The 15,767-nt window shown below is 38.5% G+C and overlaps 1 protein-coding gene across 1 annotated transcript; it reads left to right on the top strand.

Annotated features, from left to right (window-relative positions):
- Positions 1–5,203: 5,203 nt before the first annotated feature.
- Positions 5,204–13,928, top strand: LOC111190795 (tripartite motif-containing protein 16-like). Its single transcript, XM_049482154.1, has 6 exons — positions 5,204–6,006; positions 7,979–8,074; positions 8,637–8,870; positions 11,226–11,405; positions 11,967–12,012; positions 13,329–13,928. The coding sequence occupies exons 1-6, from the start codon at positions 5,416–5,418 to the stop codon at positions 13,865–13,867; spliced, it is 1,686 nt and encodes a 561-aa protein (XP_049338111.1). The 5' UTR covers positions 5,204–5,415; the 3' UTR covers positions 13,868–13,928.
- Positions 13,929–15,767: the final 1,839 nt, after the last annotated feature.

Raw genomic sequence — 15,767 nt, 5'->3', positions numbered from 1 at the left:
AGGAGAACTTTCACTTTTAGTTTTCGTTATTTTGTTCTTTTCGTTAACAATAATACCTGGTTACTCAGCTATATGGTGATTTTCATGCCATAGCTTTATATAAAACAAAAATAGTATTAAAAAACAGATGACTACATCACAGGCTATTTCCTGGAGCCCGACCCGGCCCGAGGAAAGTGATGGGAAATCAGTCCAGGCAGAGAAATAAAAGTCAAAGTATCCTGCTATTTAAAAAATGGAAAATTAACAACAATAATAATATAGAGTTTAGATTGTCTACCCGAACCCGAGCCTGAACCCGAGCCTGAATGCCAGCCTGACTGACGCGATGCCCGAATTTGGGCTGGCGAGAATTCTCTCGCTGAGCAATGTATGTTTTAAAACGTATATAGTTTGATGTCAAATATGAAATGCTTGGATTATATTAGCAAACTATATTATAACCTATTGGGGTGTGTGTGTGTGTGTGTGTGTGTACGCTGCATAATGTATTTGGTTTTTATTTAGGTTATTTCAATTAATAGGGACACATACAGTTATGGAAAAAATTAAGAGACCACTTCAAAATAAATCAGTTTCTTTGATTTTACTATTTATAGGTTTATGTTTGAGTATAATAAACATTGTTGTTTTATTCTATAAACGTTTGACAACATCTCATAAATTCCAAATAAAAATATTGTCATTTAGAGCATTTATTTGCAGAATGAAATCTGAAATGGGATTAAAAATCAGGGTTATTTCACTAAATATTGATTTCTAAACTCCTAACACATTGGTATTGTTGTTTCTAAAAGAATATGAACTTATTTGCATTGTTCTTTGCATAATTTGAGATCTGAAAGCACTGCGTTGTTTTTGTTAATTTGATCAATTATCATAAATAAGCTAATTAATGCTTTAAATTAATATATTTTTATTTAGAATTCTGAAAAAATCTTGCCAGTGGTTTATAGAATAAAACAACTATGTTTCTTTGTACTCAAACATAAACCTATAAATGGTAAAATCAGAGAAACTGATCATTTTGCAATGGTCTCTTAATTTTTACCAGAGCTGTACATAATGCTGTATTCACACAGAAATACTAAATAATAAAATGTTTATATTTGGTATTTTCTTAGAGGAGGAGTGCAGGAAAAAATGGAAGAACCTCAGGGACCAGTACAGGCGAGAGAGAAACAGGGAGAGAGAGGGGAGCAAGAGTGGTTCTGGGGGTGCCGTCCAAAAGCCATGGCGATACTCCCAGATTATGTCTTTTTTAAATCCATTTTTGGAAAGCAGACTGACGTCTAGCAACTTGTCTCTGCCCTCATCTAGCCAGTCTTCTGAGGGTCAGATGAGCCAGATGATTGACTGTGAGATACATTTTGAGGTGGAGGAAGAAAGGGAGGTTTTAGTAGCAGAGACGCAGCCAGAGCCAGAGCCAGGTACAGTGCAGCCAGGGAAGAGACGGTCAACAGGATCCCAGATGAGCCTGTTTGAAAAAAGACTCATTCAAGCAGTAGAGACAGCATCAACTGCTGGGCAGGGCTCATCATCATCTGATGAAGATCAGTTGTTCTTATGAAGTCTTTTACCATCTCTGAAATGGCTCACTTTAGCAAAAAGGGCTGAAGCCAAACTCAGGATCCATCAGATCATGTTTGAGATGGAGTTCTCTGAATAGTTAGTTACCAGGGTACAGCTGACAAGATGGTGAGGGGTGTCAGTAAGCTTATTTCCCTTGCAGTCTTGTCAGCTGCACCTTGAATAACCAGACACATTGTGTTAACCTTTGTTCTGTATACAGGGTGTAGGTGATAAAAAAATATTTTTCTCTGCAGTAAAATAAGTTATTTACATTCTGAAATGTAAATCTCCTACAGGAAACTTGGAGAAGCTGCCTGTTTTTTCTCTGCTCCACTTAATAATTCCAGATCAGTGACATAAATCAACCCGAGTTCTGCAGGTTTAAAAATAGACATAAAAACTAGAAAATTATAACGGAACTATAGGTCTGGAGGAAATTAAATGTTTGATTTGTATTCAGGAAAATATTGATTTTGAAAATTAAGTTTTTTCAATTTCATGATTTTATTCATTATATTTTGACATTAGCAGATTTACTTGACTATTCTTTTTAGATTTTCTATTACAATTACAGTTACACTTTTTAGTAATGTTCCTTAGTAAACATCAAAGATTTTAATGTAATGCTTGAATAGAAATCCTCAAGATTTAGTGCTGTAATGTCAGGAAGACAATTGACAAAAATCCTGGCCTGTTAAGGGGTTTTAAGGTGGGCATATCAGGGTGTCACATAGTTATTTATATGTATATAGTTTTGTTTGAGTTTAAGTTTTTTGTCACGCATGGCCCTGCTTCCTGTCTGTCCTCGTGCCTGTGTTGTCCCACGTGACCCATGCCCCTGTGTTCTGCCTGTGATTTTCCATTACCTCATGTCTCATTTGTAGCTCCACCCCTTCCCCAGGTGTTTCCACTCCCAGTGTGTTTCCTGTTTAGTTAAATAGACTTCCTCTGTCACTTGTCCTCTGTCGGTCTTTGCACTGTCTCCTGTTGTTTGTCTCTTTCTCTGCGTTTCTTAGATTCTTAGTGTTTCCTTGTTCCTCGTAGCCTTTAGCTCTCTTCACTTGTTATTTTGTTCCTAGTTTAGTAGTTGTTCCCTGTTTAAGTTCTTAGCTCTGTTTAGTTTCTTGTCTACTCCCTTGCCCTGTCTAGCTTTAGTTATTAGTTTATTTCTGTGTTCCCTAGTCCCCTAGTGTTTAGTCTTTTAGTAGTTTATTCCCTATATTTATACATCTCTGCCTTGTTTAGTTTTGTATTTATTCAGTTCCTCGTTTATTGCTTTGTTTATCTACTCCCGCTTTGTTTGTTAGTTATTATCTATCTAGTTTAGTTCCTTATTGTTTTCCTCGTTTGTTTTTGTCAGCCTCCCTATTTGTTTGTAGTTTATATTTATTTTCCTGTTTATTCTGTTATTTTCTAGTTTCATGTGTTTTCCCTAGTTTATTCCCTTGCCCTGTTTTAGTTTATCCTGCCTAGTTTTATAGTCTCCCCGTTTGTTTATCTTTAGTACCTCTTGTTTGTTTGTTAGTTTTAGCTCGCCTCTGTTTCTTGTTTTTCTTTGTTTCTTGTTTACTTGTTTATTTGTTTATATTTATTTAATAAATTCGCCCTACCTGTGTTTACGTCCGCCTCCTCGTCTCTCTGCCTGGGTCAACCCCTGACATTTTTTGTCAATGTAGGGGTATTGAAAGTTTATTTACATCCGTTTTCCCCTTTATATAATATTTTGTATGTTAAGTGAATAACATTTCAGAATTTAACATAGTGTATTTTGTCATCTTTTTAATATAATCAGATTGTATTGTATTTTAAATTCTTTAATCATTGGGAAACATGTTGTATGATGGATAATAAGATGTAATACAATTGTAAGTATGTAAATTACTGTATTATTTATTTGTAAGATATCTGAACAGGGAGGTCTTGTGCTTGTGCATTACAAGAAGGAACTGTGATCTTTGGTAAAATAATTGTTTGGCTCTTAAAAGAGCCGTTGCGTTGTTGATGGCTTTTATAAAAGCCTTTGGTTTTTCTTCTAACTCAGGCCATCTGGTCTTGCCAGGCAACAGCACCTTCTGCAGAAAAATAGTTGGCAAAATTTTCCCTCACTCGAATTGCCTCCCTAGCAGCATAGTTGCTTCCAGCTCTTGGGGCATTCTGTAGGGCAGATGCTGCCTCTCCCTCAGACACTGCGACAGTAGATGGATTCCTATCAGTTATTTGCATGAAGTTGTGTAGAATACATGTGGCTTTCACACATGCTCCAGCATTGTCAGGGTTAGTACCAATGACCCATCTGTACATGCGCCACTGTGCTGCCAGAATACCAAAAGTATTCTCTACTACCATGCGTGCCCGTGAAGGCCGGTAGTTGTAGATCCTGTTTCTGTGGGAACTCCTGGATCCAGGGAAAGGTCGCAGAAGATTTCGCCTGAGAGGGAAAGCTTCATCTGCCACAAACATATGAGGTTGAGGTCCCAAATGCTCTGCTCCTGTAAGTAGTGAGTCTTCTGGAAGATCAAGTGACCCATTTCTGAGAGCTTGGCCAAAGATGGAGTTTGCTATTGTTCCACCATCACTTGTTTTTCCATATGCACCTACATCCACAACCCGAAAACAGTAGGAAGCATCCACAAATGCCAGGAGAACTATAGAAAGGGTTCCCTTGTAGTTGTGGTACATAGATCCAGAGTTGTTTGGAGCCTGGATGACTATGTGCTTCCCATCTATGGATCCCAAGCAGTTTGGGAAATTCCATCGCTCATGGAACCCAGCCGCAATGGTTCTCCAGTCCTCCTTGGTGGGCACTGGCATGTATTCTGTGACCAGGCAATCCCATATGGACCGTGTCACTTGGGAAACTATGCCAGCCACAGTGGAAACCCCAACACGGTAACTGAAGGCAAGAGAACGGAAGGAGTCCCCAGTTGCAAGGTACCTAGAAAAAGGGAGAGAATTTTTTTAACTATAAAAAGGATTGAATTATTTTATATGTCTCTGAATTATTGTTTTAAAAGGATGGCCTAATTAATTATGAACGTACAATTAAAGTATGCAATAAATAAATTGTGAATAATAAAGAAAATTGTGATTTTAATATAAAAAAAACGATACAGATTATTTAAAATGGTGAATGCTCTGTTTATATGAAACTTAAATCTTTCATCTTACAATATGCTTCCGGTAAATAGAGAAATACATTAAAAATATGAACTTTTATATAAAACATTTATATAAAATATATTACTTACCGAAGGCAAATAGCAAGGCGTTCGGATGGGCTGATGGCTCGTCGACACCTTGTATCCTGTCTTGCTATTTGGGGTCCAATCAGTTTATTTTTAACCATTTTAGTGATCTTAATTTAGTTAACAAATACAAATTTAATACAAACACATTTAATAAAAATATTTTTCTAAGGCGGTTGAAGCAATACAATTGTTTGAGCCTTTTTTCTTGTCGGAAGCTGGACCATGATACACGTGCGCGTTTAGCTTTGACACACCCCCAAGCGACAAACGCGGGGCGATGCAAGCGACTGTGAACGCAGGATTAGTAGCTGAACAGACTTTAGTCCTGTCTCTGTTTCTCGTTCTTCAATGCTCAGGACCCCAGAGGACTGCAGTAACACTGATCTCAGAATCTCAGAAACGTGCAGTCTGTCTCTTTAAGTGAGAGTGAAAGTAAAATCTGATCCTTTCTGGTTTTCCCTGCAGGGTGTGCATCAGTGCGTATCGTGTCTGGATCTACTGTTTTGTCATTAATGTAATTTTTCCTGAGTCTCTACAATAGTTCCTGTTTGTGTCATTGTGAGTATTGTTATCTTGGCTAATAATTCACTGTAAAATGGCAGAAGCTGGTATTTTAGTGTTTCAGGATGAGTTCAGCTGTTCAGTCTGCCTGGATCTCCTGAAGAATCCAGTTACTATTCCCTGTGGACACAGTTTCTGTATGGTGTGTGTTAATGATTGCTGGGATGAGGAGGATCAGAAGAAGATCTACAGCTGCCCTCACTGCAGACACACCTTCACCTCAAGACCTGTCGTGAGTAAAAACACCATGCTGGCTGAGGTGGTGGAGAAACTGAAGAAGACGAGACTCCAGGCTGCTCCTCCTGATCACTCTTCTGCTGATCCTGAAGATGTGGAGTGTGATTTCTGTACTGGGAGAAAACACAAAGCCGTCCAGTCCTGCCTGGTGTGTCTGGCCTCTTACTGTGAAGCTCACCTCCAGCCTCACTACCAATCTCCAGCCTTTAAGAAGCACAAGCTGGTCAAAGCCTCCAGACGACTCCAGGAGCAGATCTGCTCTCAGCACGATAAACTGCTGGAGGTTTACTGTCGCACCGACCAGCAGTGTATCTGCGTGCTGTGTACCATGGATGACCATAGAGGACATGATACAGTGTCACTTAAAGCAGAAAGATCTGAGAAACAGGTAAGTGTGTAAATGGAGTAGCTACTCCCACCTTAGTCATCTTAGTCATGTAAAATTAATCCTTTACAAATAGGTCTACAGAAGGCATTACCACCCACAGTGGACAGCACAGGGATTAGGGATGCAACGGTACAGTGTGGCCACCGTTCGGTTTGTATCACAATTATCAATATTATCTAGCTCCAACATGCAGTACGTTTTTAGCCCTTTCTATTTCAAATCAACAAGGTGCTCCTACTCACACTCGCAGAGCCAATATTAAATAGAAAAAAGGCACAGATTAATTCAAATCACAAAATGTATTTTTATTTATATGTCTGCTGACTGTGTTTTTTCCTTGTTCATCATACTCAACGCTGAAGCCAAAACGGTCCCAAATAGCAGATTTATAAGCTGAAAGCGCCTGTTCAACTTTCATTTTCTCCGTTTTGCATGATCACGCAGCTGAGAAAGTTTTGTTTAATTAGCACTTAAATCTTCAGAGTCTGCCTTCAGAGCGCTGATTGGCTCCTGGGAAATTCAGAAAACATTATGATCATAGACTGTATATAGCTGGACAGAGCATCGTCTCTCAAAAGTGAAGCCACCACAGGTCGGGCGCCCCCTGCTGTTCGGCTGCAGAAAGCTGTGTAACTCCACCCATCCCCATAGGTTTCAATGGCAAAACAGACATCTTTTAATCACGTTTTTTTCTAATATGCTGTAATTCTACCTCCATTATTTAAATGCAGCAGCTAGTGTAACCTCTGCTTATATTGTCAATTTTTTATATTCTCACAGAGTTCGTTTTTTAAAACGTTATTCAGCTCTATTCAAAAAAGGTGTGGTTATGGTAAAAGGGCTGCTTATGGGCGGGACCAATAACAGACCGTCAGCTCCGCTCCACTTCGCTCTGCAGTCTGTGACCGCGAGGCAGCCCTCAGGGGCGGAGTTATTTAAATGAGTAGGAGCTCTCCACAGCCTTTCTCCCTCCTCTGGTCTCTACTGCGCAGACTCTGGTCTCTGAATCGCCAAAATGGCGGAAGATTTTGGCTTCATTTTCATTGAATGAATGGGAACGGCGACACGGCGTCCATCTTTATATACAGTCTATGATTATGATTGGTTGTTGCATGGTGGAGAGACACGCCTAGAGAAGTTTATAAAGAAGTCTTCCCCGGGTCCTAAGCAGTCCTGTCTATCGCCCAATACACAGAATACAGTGTCCAATCAATAACCACAAATAAAAAAATAAAGTTTTATCACCAGCGAACCAAATAAGGACCAGAACCAGAAAGAGACAGCTGGACTAAAAAGTCAAACTTTTTATTTTCTTAACAGGGAATTAGCAAACTCAAATGAAAGTGTTAATTCTTCTGTAGAAGGGAAAGACAGCAGTTGGGTTGGGGGTGGGTTTGTGGGGTGGAGACAGAGGAGCAGGGCAAAAAAAATACACAGCGTTGATGTGTCTGTCTCATGGAGCAAAAAAACTCACTGCCCTGTGCTGAGTGAGTGTCTTCATGTGCGTTTATCAGCAGCACGCTCTCAGCCCCTCCACCTGGTCATGTTGCATAGTCTGCTTTCCTAAACAGTGCTGCTTAACTGCGGATCTGTGCATTCAGCACCATGTACAGCGGGAGAGCATTCGCTCGCTCTGTTAGTGTGCGTACCGAAATATCGCGTTCATCCGGGTGTATCAAACAGAACAGGCCGAACCGAACGGTTTGATGAAATACAGAGAACCTTTACGTACCTAGTGGTAATGATTGTGACCGGTGGTATCTGGCTATAATTGTGAATCCAATCACTGACTTAGAATTCGCATTCACTTTCAATGCAGGAAAACACACACACATATCCTACAGATCAGTGCAGCGTTCTTTAGCTTTCATGGGAGAAGCCAAAATTATGGAACCCAATACCAGCACCTGTCCCATTACATGTGGCATGTAAATGTTTAATTATTGTGTTTTGTTGTCTGGTTTATTTGCAGAAGCAGTTGGTGGAAACACAGAGGAAATACAAGGAGAGAATCCAGGAGAGAGAGAAGGAGCTTCAGGAGTTAATAGAGGCTGTGGAGACTCACAAGGTGATTTTTAAAATAACGAAGTATAAAGATCAGATTTTTAAAAAAACTCTTTGAGGAACATCACTTTTTATTTTCACTTTTCATTATTTCTAATGCATTCATCCACTCGGTTATGGCAAGCTTCATGACTAGGTGAACAATGACAATGGAGTAGTTATAGTGAACATTGGCATTTGATGGGAATGCGGTTGATCTAGAGCTGCAATTGTGTTGAACTGTTTATGGAGACGTTCTTGTTCTGTCTCAAAGATGCATTTTTACTTTCTGAATTTTTTGGACTAAAGCTCAATCTTCACCTCAGTATGGAGATGATATGATAAATATTAGGTGAAAAGTGTAAAGATTGTCATGGATGTCAAAAGTTACTTTCTTAAAGAAACAGGGTTATCTGTTCTCCCAAGATGATAGGGTGGACAAGGAATTCCTGTACATGTTTTAATTATATTAAACATACTTCTTGCTTAAATCTAATCTAATTTGTGATCTGAAATAGTTTTACAGTAATTTTTACTGATGTTAATGGGCTGTTTCTAACAGATACCTGTCTCTGTTCCACTACCAGCGCTCTGCTCAGACAGCAGTGGAGGACAGTGAGAAGATCTTCACTGAGATGATCCTCTTCATTGAGAGAAGACGCTCTGAGGTGAGGCAGATGATCAGAGATCAGGAGAAAGCTGCAGTGAGTGAAGCTGAAGAACGTCTGAAGAGACTGGAGCAGGAGATCACAGAGCTGAAGAGGAGAGATGCTGATCTAGAGAAGCTTTCATTCACAGAGGATCACATCCATTTCCTCCAGGTAACAGACTCTGTTTTTCTCCCCAAATACAACGTTTATTTTTTTAGTGTGATCTACACTACTGCTCACAGAGATCACAGTGAAATTTTCTTGCTTTCAATGGAAACACACTTAAGATTATGAAATAAAGCAAATAAACAGGACAAGCAGACATTTTCAGAGTAAGAAATATTGATTTGAATGAAAATGATGACTGTGTACTTCAAATTTTGCCTTCATCAAAGAAGCCACCTTTTGCAGCAATTACAGCCTGGCAGACTTTAGGCATTCTAGCTGTCAACTTTTAGAGGTAATCTGATGTGATTTCACCCCGTGCTTCCTGTAGCATCTCCCACAACATGGATTGGCTTGATGCAGTCTTCCTCCGTACCATACGATCAAGCTGCTCCACAACAGTTTAATAGGGTTCAGACCCGGAGACTGTGCTGATCCACTCCATTACAGTCAAAATCCCGACTCCTTATTTCTTAAATATTGCCGACACAGTTTGAAGGTGTGTTTGGAGTCGTTATCCTGTTGCAAAATAGTGTGGTAGTCGTCTTTTCTTTAAGATTCCTTCCTCTCTGTATAAATCTCCTATTTTACCACCTCCAAAGCATCCTCAGACCATCACGCTACCTCCACCATGCTTGACAGATGACATTAAGCATTGGTCATGCATCTTTTCATTGGTCCCGCGCCTCACAATTGTTCTTCTGTTTGATCCAAAGACCTCAAACAACATCCTTCTTCCAATCTTCCAGTGTCCAATGTCTTTTCTCTTTGGCCAGTTTTTTCTTTTTATTAGCCATTGTGAGGTATGGCTTTTTCTTGCCAATTCTGCCTAAAGTCCAGCATCCTGAAGCCGCCTCTTGACTGTTGATGCTGACAATGGTGTTTGACGGGTCCCATTTAGTGCAGCTGTTAGTTGACAGTCTAGGAGAGCACACTCTAAGATATTTATCTTTTTTGCACAGTTGTGCATCAGGGCCTCCCACTCCTTTTTCTGTCCTTGTTAGAGCCAGTTTGTGTCACTCTTCGAAGGGAGTAGTTACCAGCATGGTAAGATATTTTTAGTATCTTGGCAATATCTTGTATTGAGTAGCCTTCCTTTCTTAATACAACAAAGGACTGACGGGCCTATTAAGAAAGTTCTCTCTTTATGGCCATTTTGAGCCTGTAAGCAAGCCAACAACTGCTGATGCTTCAGATACTAAACTAACCTTGAATGTTGTGCTCCCATTTATGCTCATTTATTAGTATAATGTTTTTCAGCTGTGCATCACAGTTGAGAAAGGGTGTCCTAACAACCAACTAGCCAAATAACATTCTTAATATGCAAAATAAGCCTCTGTACAAAAATAGGCTTTAATACAAACATTTGTATTATTTAAAATCATGTAATGCACCTAAATTAATTGTAAAATGGACAATATTGTTTGTGAATTGCAAGAAAATGTGTTTTTCTTTCAAAAAGAGGGAAATTTGCAAGTGATCTTAAACTTTTGAGCGGTAGTGTATATCCAGACAAACCAAGTCTCCCTGAAGCTGTGGGAGTCTCCCGCATTTCAGTAGTGGCTCCCTGATGCCCGCGAGTCACATATAATCTCCCGGAAATTCAGAACGAGTGCCCCAAGAGCGCACTGCACATAAACGCGCACACAGGCCACAGACTTTTTCAAATTTTGCAACTTGGGATGTCTGTATATCTGACATTAGTCTGAACAGTTCTTAAACTGAAGCTCATGTGCTAAAGAGCAGAGCTTCACATAAAGTTTCTGTTTCACCAGTGACTTAAAGTTGAGCTTATCAGAGAATGCGTTCTAGCTCACTGTAAAAACGGGCAGACTGTTCTGTCCTCCATTTATTTTGTTTAAACAATTCTAAGCTTTTTATTTTACTTTGATGCTGCAGCAGCGCCATCTATTGGCTGTGTTCAACAATTTTATTGGAAATATATGTAAAGTCAGAGCAGTTTTGATATGTACCTTTTATGTTTATGAGGACTGTAACCTCTCTATCCCACCACTGAAACCCTCCCTCACTGCTGTCGTCCAGTTTCCCTTCTGCTCGATTAATGTTTTAATTTAAATATTGCATGAATTCTGATCTGGCTGTTCACACTGAGTCACTTTGCTGTTTCGGATCTGATATATCAGATTTCAATATTTCAGTATCACATAAGAAAACTCTTAAATCTGAATTTTCCCTATATACACTTTCAAACACATAACAAATCTGTATAACAAATGACAAACAAGATTAAGCTGAATTTTCCTGCTTTAAGTCAATATAAATATGATTTAGGAATTGTTGAAGATAAAACTGCTCTAAATTGTGTTTGTCTTTGTTCGTCTTATTTGTGTTTTTAAATAGAGTTTTAAGTCTCTCTCAGCCCCTCCTGGATCTTCAGCATCACCTGCTTTTACTCTCAGTCGTCTCAACACGTTTGAAGTTGTCAAAAAGTCTGTTTCTCAGCTGAGAGGAAAACTAGACGAATTCTGGAAAGAGGAATTTGAGAAGACTTCAGCTGCAGGTAAAAACTCTTTCAGTAATGTTGAGCAGTGTGATGTTGAGCAGTGTAATCTGTGTTAGAGCTTTAAGAGGCAGATAATAAGAGAAAGTGGCTCTCAGTTCAGCAGCGCTTCCCAGAAGGGTTTAGTATTTAATTACGGTCATTAGTTTATACTAATTACAACACCTGACCCAAATAATCAACTAACAACTAACTAATCAACTACCTGCCCTCACTGAGGCAGCAACGAACCTTAAACACCAATTTATTTAGGGTGACTCATATGAACAGCTCCTGCATATCATGTGAAAGTCTAGGTTTTTGTCACCAGTGTCAGGTTTTCTATCTGGAAAAAGACATATTTTATATGAAAAATGTGAGAAGGTTGCACCTGTACATTTCTAAACAGCCGAGACCTTAATTTACAGTGTTATACCTTCAGATTTTCTAATTTAACAAACTTATTTTATTTAAAATTAAAACCAGTTTAATCCAAATTCTAAAGAAAGTCCAAAGTATTGTAGATTCTACATTGAGAGAAAATCCAGTATTAGATTAATTTAAAACATGTTTTACATTTTCCTGTAGTGAAGAAAGTGCAGATCCTTCTTCCTCCTGAACCCAAAAGCAGAGAAGAGTTTCTGGAGTGTAAGTCCAGCTCTTTCTCTCTCTCTCTCTCTCTCTCTCTCTCTCTCTCTTTGTTTAATCCTTTCATTCTCACACACTCTCAGAAATAACACCACAATGTTCAAATACACAAAGTTTAAACTGACATTTATACCTGTATTATATAATTAACGGTTATATTTCAACTGCTTACGTACAAAATTGTTACTTGTCTTTGTGTTTTATTTCACTACAGTTATACAATTATTATGAAACTTAATTAATGCTGCGTATAATAGATCAAATATACGTATATTTTATGAATTTGCAGTTGTACCAAGTACCCCTCGCTGCAGAACCACAAGTCCAGGGGGTGGGGCTGGATCTGATCCAAGGGGTGGAGCCTGACCTCCTGACCACCCATATCTTCTTTTAGGTTAGGGTTAGGGTTAGGGTTAGGGGTAGGGTTAGGACTCCGAAAGGCGAGTGAGTAAAACCGGATGGGGAAGAGTCCGATCTGCTTCAGACCAATGAAAACACAACGTAGGAAGAGTTGGATCAGATCCAGCCCCACCCCCTGGACTTGTGGTTCTGCAGCGAGGGGTATCTCAGTTGTACTGCATATCACTTCTTTATGCAATAGTGAGCACATGTAAAAAAATATAAAAAATACCCCAATCACTTCCTATCAACAAAGAACAGTAGTGTGTTTTTCTGAGATTTACGACTAAACTGCAAATCACTTTCACCAATCTTTCCCCAAATATAGTCTCCCATTATCTTCTCGCTACACTGTCCTTGGTAACGGTGTTCAGAATTTATTATGTCCTGGTGAAAGTTCTCGCCTTGCTCCTCTAAATAATCTTCATGATCTCTGTACATTTACTGAGATGGAGATCACAGAGTACAGAGTTTTTCACTTTTGTCTTCATAAATTGGCCAAAGATGTAATAAAATGCATCTGCTAGACGTCTCCAACCTGTTGATGTCTAAATCAAAATGAACTGTGAAGTTCTGGTCAGTCCTGTAAAGTTCTAGCGAGTTCTATACAATTCTGGACAGTTCTGAAAACTTTTTAATAGTTCTCACAGTTCCAGAAGCTTCTGAAAGTCTACAGTTTACTCAGCACTATATGTTTTGCAATCACTTGTAAAAATAGATACATTTCAGATATCATCGTGCTTACCACTAAAATAAAGTTTATGGGGAGAAATAACCTTTTCTATTAATTTTACCCACAACGAATTAGGAATATAGAATTCTTATAGATACTTCCAGTATGTTCTCTGGTTATTTCAGTTTTAGGGGCTGTTTTTAGATAATTTTCTAAAAGCTGATGAGTTTTCTCTCTCTTTCAGATTCCTGTCAGCTCACACTGGATCCAAACACAGCCTTTAAACACCTCTTCCTGTCTGAGAGGAACACAATGGTGACCCGCAGCACCACAGTCCAGCCATATCCTGACCATCCAGACAGATTTGATGTATTTCCTCAGGTTCTGTGTAGAGAGAGTGTGAGTGGACGCTGCTACTGGGAGGTTGGGTGGAGAGGAGATGGAGGGGTTGGTATAGCAGTGTCTTATAAAAGCATCTCCAGGAAGGGATACGGCGGGGAGTGTAGGTTTGGGGGTGATAATGATCAGTCTTGGAGATTGTTCTGTTATTTCTCCAGATACACATTCAGATACAATAATGAAGCTACTGAAATCTCTGGAGTGCCCGTCTCCTCTAGAATAGGAGTGTATGTGGATCACAGGGCAGGAACTCTGTTCTTCTACAGCATCTCTGATACCATGACCCTCATCCACAGAGTCCAGACCACCTTCACTCAGCCGCTCTACGCTGGGTTTTGGTTAAACATCGACTCATCAGTTAATCTTTTACTTTCAGCAAAATAGATGAACATTCAGAACAAATAGAAGAGCTGGATGAGATCAGATAAGAACTGCAGAATCTAGACTGTAGATCTGATCAAATAAAGTTATAATAGTGCTGGGAGATATTGTAAACATTAAGAGTATTATAATTTAAATAAAATAAAATCAGGTTTATTGTCACATCACATAAGTACAGGTGAGTAAAAACCTTAGTTACAAATTATATTAGAAAGCTGATTCTTCTTTTTCTCATTATTATTATTATTAGATGTAAATTATTCTTAATTTACTATGAATAATGTTATAGTTTTGTTGTTGTTGTTTAACCATAATATTTTTAATATTATTTTTATGTTTCAGCCCATCTAGTAACTTTTCCATTTCCATAAGGAAATAAGCAATGTTATACTTATATACTACACTCACTTAGAATACATCAATGAAGTTATTTTTTAAATGGTTTAGATCATAAAAAAGCGCGTACTATTAACGTAATTTGTAATTCCCGCGCTGACCAATCTAGCTGAAGATACAAAACATACCCTATGCTGGTTGGCTAGCTGGTTACTTAGCTTTTGACCAGCATAGGGCACGTGTTTTTACGACGGCGTTTTAGGGCTACTAAAAAAATAAAACCAGTTCACTTCGAGATTGAAGTTGCAATATTAGCAAAATAAAGTCGTAGTATTAATGAGGGAAATGTAACTGCGTGGAACGGAGCACTGAGGGAGGGAAGGGGGCATTTTCCGCCCAGGACCGGTAACAGGGCTGATCACCAACAGTTATCTACCTTTTTAACCTGCTGATTATTAAAGCTTTAGTGTTACAGGTAGATAATACAGTGTGCAGATTTCCCTGTGGTGGCGTCCCGCTAGCCGAGCCTCCTGTGTGGAGACCGCTTGCTTCTGTGCGGACATTTCAGCTAGCCTCTAGATGGGTTTTTATATAGGATATACAGTAAATTCCAGTCATGAATAAAGTAAATAAGCCTTTTACTTAATGATATACTAGGTAACTTTTTTGAACATCATGGGGACATCTTAGACAGGTGCAGGAAATTTACCTTATTAAAGAATATGTTTATTTTTTATTTATAATATATCAACATTGTTGTTATCAATATCGTTAATCACTATGAATAGAATATTTATGATTAATCATTATTATTTATTTATTTATTTATCTGAGTACATTATATATTTTTATCTATTTCATTAATCAACAAATTTATGTATTTATTTATTATTATTATTTATTTATTTGTTTGGAAATGCAATCTTCCAAAAAAATTTGGAAGATTTTTAGGTTGATTTCAACCAGTTAACACCACGCTGATTCGCTGATTGATCTCAAAGCAATATTACAGCTAAACTACAACCTAGAAGCTTTTATTTTCATCCTCATTTACATAACATTACATAACCTGATATTTAAGTAAAAAAGCAGAAATTGAATTATTTTTACAAGAGAATGGGAGAAATTTAATAAAATATCCATAATTGTGATACAGATTATCATAACCCCAACATTTGTCACAATGCTCAATCTCATGTCTAACATATATTTATTCTTTCTCACCTGTGAGCCTCCAGCCTCTCCTGTTCTACCGCCTCCTGTCTCCCCTGTTCTACCTCCTCTAGTCTCTCCTCCTTCATCTCCTTCAGTAAAAATGCATATTTTAAATGTATCAGATTTGTTAAGGGAAATATTTAGTGTAAGGTTTCTTCTAAACATGATAATCCTAATAAAATCTGAATGATTTAAACCTTTTAGAAGTTAAAGGGTACATATTATGGAAAACTCACTTTTTGCGTGCTTTTGTATTTCCACTTGGGTCTCGACTGACCCTATAAACATTATAAACCATCCAAGCTCCAAAAAAATCCATCCATCCATTTTCTGTGAATCAGCTGAAAGGGTT

This window comes from Astyanax mexicanus, chromosome 8, assembly GCF_023375975.1.
Source record: "Astyanax mexicanus isolate ESR-SI-001 chromosome 8, AstMex3_surface, whole genome shotgun sequence".
In the NCBI taxonomy this organism is placed as follows: Eukaryota; Metazoa; Chordata; class Actinopteri; order Characiformes; family Acestrorhamphidae; genus Astyanax; species Astyanax mexicanus.
The sequence above is the reverse complement of the archived record's forward strand: the minus strand, read 5'-3'. Positions and strand labels throughout refer to the sequence as shown.

Bases quoted from the DNA above. Each gene is read 5' to 3' on its own strand.
- LOC111190795 (XM_049482154.1), top strand. From the start codon at position 5,416: ATGGCAGAAGCTGGTATTTTAGTGTTTCAGGATGAGTTCAGCTGTTCA. The intron at 6,007-7,978 runs GTAAGTGTGTAA...GTTTATTTGCAG, and splicing joins CAGAAAGATCTGAGAAACAG to AAGCAGTTGGTGGAAACACA. The intron at 11,406-11,966 runs GTTGAGCAGTGT...AAGAAAGTGCAG, and splicing joins GTAAAAACTCTTTCAGTAAT to ATCCTTCTTCCTCCTGAACC.